The sequence below is a fragment of the Penaeus japonicus genome, unplaced genomic scaffold (genome assembly GCF_977035675.1).
Source record: "Penaeus japonicus unplaced genomic scaffold, GWHDUDI00000001_assembly GWHDUDI00000036, whole genome shotgun sequence".
Taxonomy (NCBI): Eukaryota; Metazoa; Arthropoda; class Malacostraca; order Decapoda; family Penaeidae; genus Penaeus; species Penaeus japonicus.
Window position 1 is genome coordinate 11844330 of NW_028234438.1, and position 2500 is coordinate 11846829.

At 38.0% G+C, this 2500-nt stretch overlaps 1 protein-coding gene across 1 annotated transcript in view; it reads right to left on the reverse strand.

Annotated features, from left to right (window-relative positions):
• Positions 1 to 2500, reverse strand: part of LOC122257299 (stomatin-like protein 1) — a 14722-nt gene that overhangs the window by 11976 nt on the left and 246 nt on the right. Inside the window, exon 2 of the mRNA XM_086531807.1 lies at positions 371 to 598. Within this exon, the coding sequence (XP_086387933.1) occupies positions 371 to 596 (226 nt within the window). The 5' untranslated portion in view covers positions 597 to 598. The remainder of the gene's footprint in view (positions 1 to 370; positions 599 to 2500) is intronic.

Sequence of the window (2500 nt, forward strand, 5' to 3'; positions counted from 1 at the left end):
ATCCTTAAAACTTTGACATTCTAAACTGCTCGTTGGGCAGACTAACTACAAAGGGTGCTCTTGAAAACTTTTACTGAATGTGTGCTATGCAGGTCATCGACAAACAACCCTATAGAACTGGCATTAGTGATTCCCTTGAAAGGTATCACTGTAGAAGGGAAAGAAAAAATGATAATAGAGGCTAAAGATCCAACTTGTGAAAGGGCACAGAAAACAAACTACAGGTAGTACTCCACGTTAACTGACCGATGAGCTACTCATCGGTCCTTCATCTTATTCATTTTCCATCTGCCCAACTCCGAGTCTAGCGATGCAAGTTTCAAAAATGCAATAAGAAGAACACTCAAGGTGAATCAATGCCTCTACAAACCCTTTTCCCCCAGACTGAGGGAAACAGAATGTCCCCTCTGACCATAGCCATAGTCGAATGCAGACTGGTACTGACTGGTGGTTTTGCTACCGTAGTCAAACGCTGATTTGTAACTGAACGCAGAGTTGTAGTCGAAAGCCCCTGAGCTCTGGGGCGGGGGAGGCGGGGCGACATTTTCCTTCGGTTCCTCTGTGGGCACTAAGCTGTATTTGGCAAACGAAACCATCTCTGAAATTCGGATAAAGAGGTTGGTTAATCTGTTACTTGGTTTTGTGTGCTTTCCTATATTTTGACCCTAATACATTGGCATAAATATCAAGAGTAAATATGGATAAATTAAGAAGCTCACACCTGTAAAAGATAAGAATGTATCAAACAAACAGTACTTCTCCTTTAACTCCAATGTTGTATTTGCAAACAAAAGATAATTCTGTGCTAGAATGACTTTTAAATCAAGATGTTTATGATCAATATGATGTATATACTCCATTTATAGTAAGTTTCTTTAGCACTGACTAACTTTAGTGATGATGCTGGCCCTTAGAGTTGATGAATACATGAAGTATATAAAAGAATTAATATGGTAACACAGACACACTTGCATTAAAGCAGTACACATAATAGGTATATATACAGAATATGGCTACATCATCAAATGCTACAACATAGTTCCCAATGAATTCTTCTCATTCTCTAATACTCTTATAAACAGGAATGTATGGAAATATCCCATAAAACCCACAATTTTAACCTTGGTAAAGGGGAAGGCAGAAGTATAAATTGTGGTATAGAATAGGGAAGAAAATGAAAAGTCAGCACTGAAATATACAAGAACTGAGCATACCAAGGAGTATGGCAGTTACACACATGAGAATGCTCACAAATGCACATTTGCTTGCATAGTCTTTTGCAAACTACATGGACAAAATCTCATAGGAAATGGCATCATTTTCCAGACAGTTGCATTATCAACATATAATTTATTTTATGGGGCTGTTCCTTCTTGCACCCCCATCCCAGAAGACAAGCATCCTCCATGTATACAAGTGAGGATGGATCATCGGGCACGAGGAAGGACACACTAACCTGTGAGAAATAAACTCCATCCTACCAGGTATATGTGAAGGATGGAGGGCAGAGATTAAGAGGTATCAGCAGCCCTTGTGGGGATTTCAGCCCCCTGCAATAGATGACTAATGGACAATCCATATGTATTTTCATATATACTATTTCCTTCATATGTTATCTTGCAAAATTACTGTTATATTTCACATCCTCCTATGCTACTGGGGCCCAGTTTGTGAGATGTAGATGGGTTTATGCTCATTCATTCCCATATTTATAAGATGTAGGGAGTGAGAGAAATCCATTAGTATTCTGTATATTCATTCACATGCTGCACATATCCTGAGATTATGTATGGAGAGACATGGTGGTTCCTGTTCTGTCTGGCTACTTCAGAGTTACTAGCCCATCATAGAAGAATTGGTGATTCCTGTCCATCAGAGATGTAATTCACGATAAGATATGATATCAATCAAGCTCATATCAGTTATAGAGCCCAAATTAGACTTAGGTCTCTGTGGGCCCAAATACATGATTATTTAACCTGTCAATTTGAAACCATTACGCTTTCAGAATTCAAATAGCAAATTTAATTCAGTTGTACAGATTCCTTTTTTATTCATTCAATATGTCAGTCTTTCAGATACTGAATAACTACATGCCAATATGCACCAGGGATGTCCAAGAGAGAGAGAAAAAGAAATACGTTGGCTTACAAAATTTTGAAAGACCATTGGAGAAAAGAACCTTGATTCTAGCCTGGTTAGCCCAGACACACAAGTGGAATATTTGCTATTGCATATAGGTTTTATATTGTACTTGACAGGAGTATTTTCTTATATTCGTTTTACTCTCATTTTTCTCTTGCAATCACTCTGGTCTCCCAACTGCATAGGTCAATAATGAATAAAACTAACTTCTATAAATAGACCACTTTCATTTGCATCGGTTACACGGGCCAATCAGTAAGATTAACCGATTCCTCTGTATAAAACTTTACCTGTGGTCAAAAGCACACCAACAAACACTTCCTTTCGTAAAATTCCAACGTAAAAACACCATAAA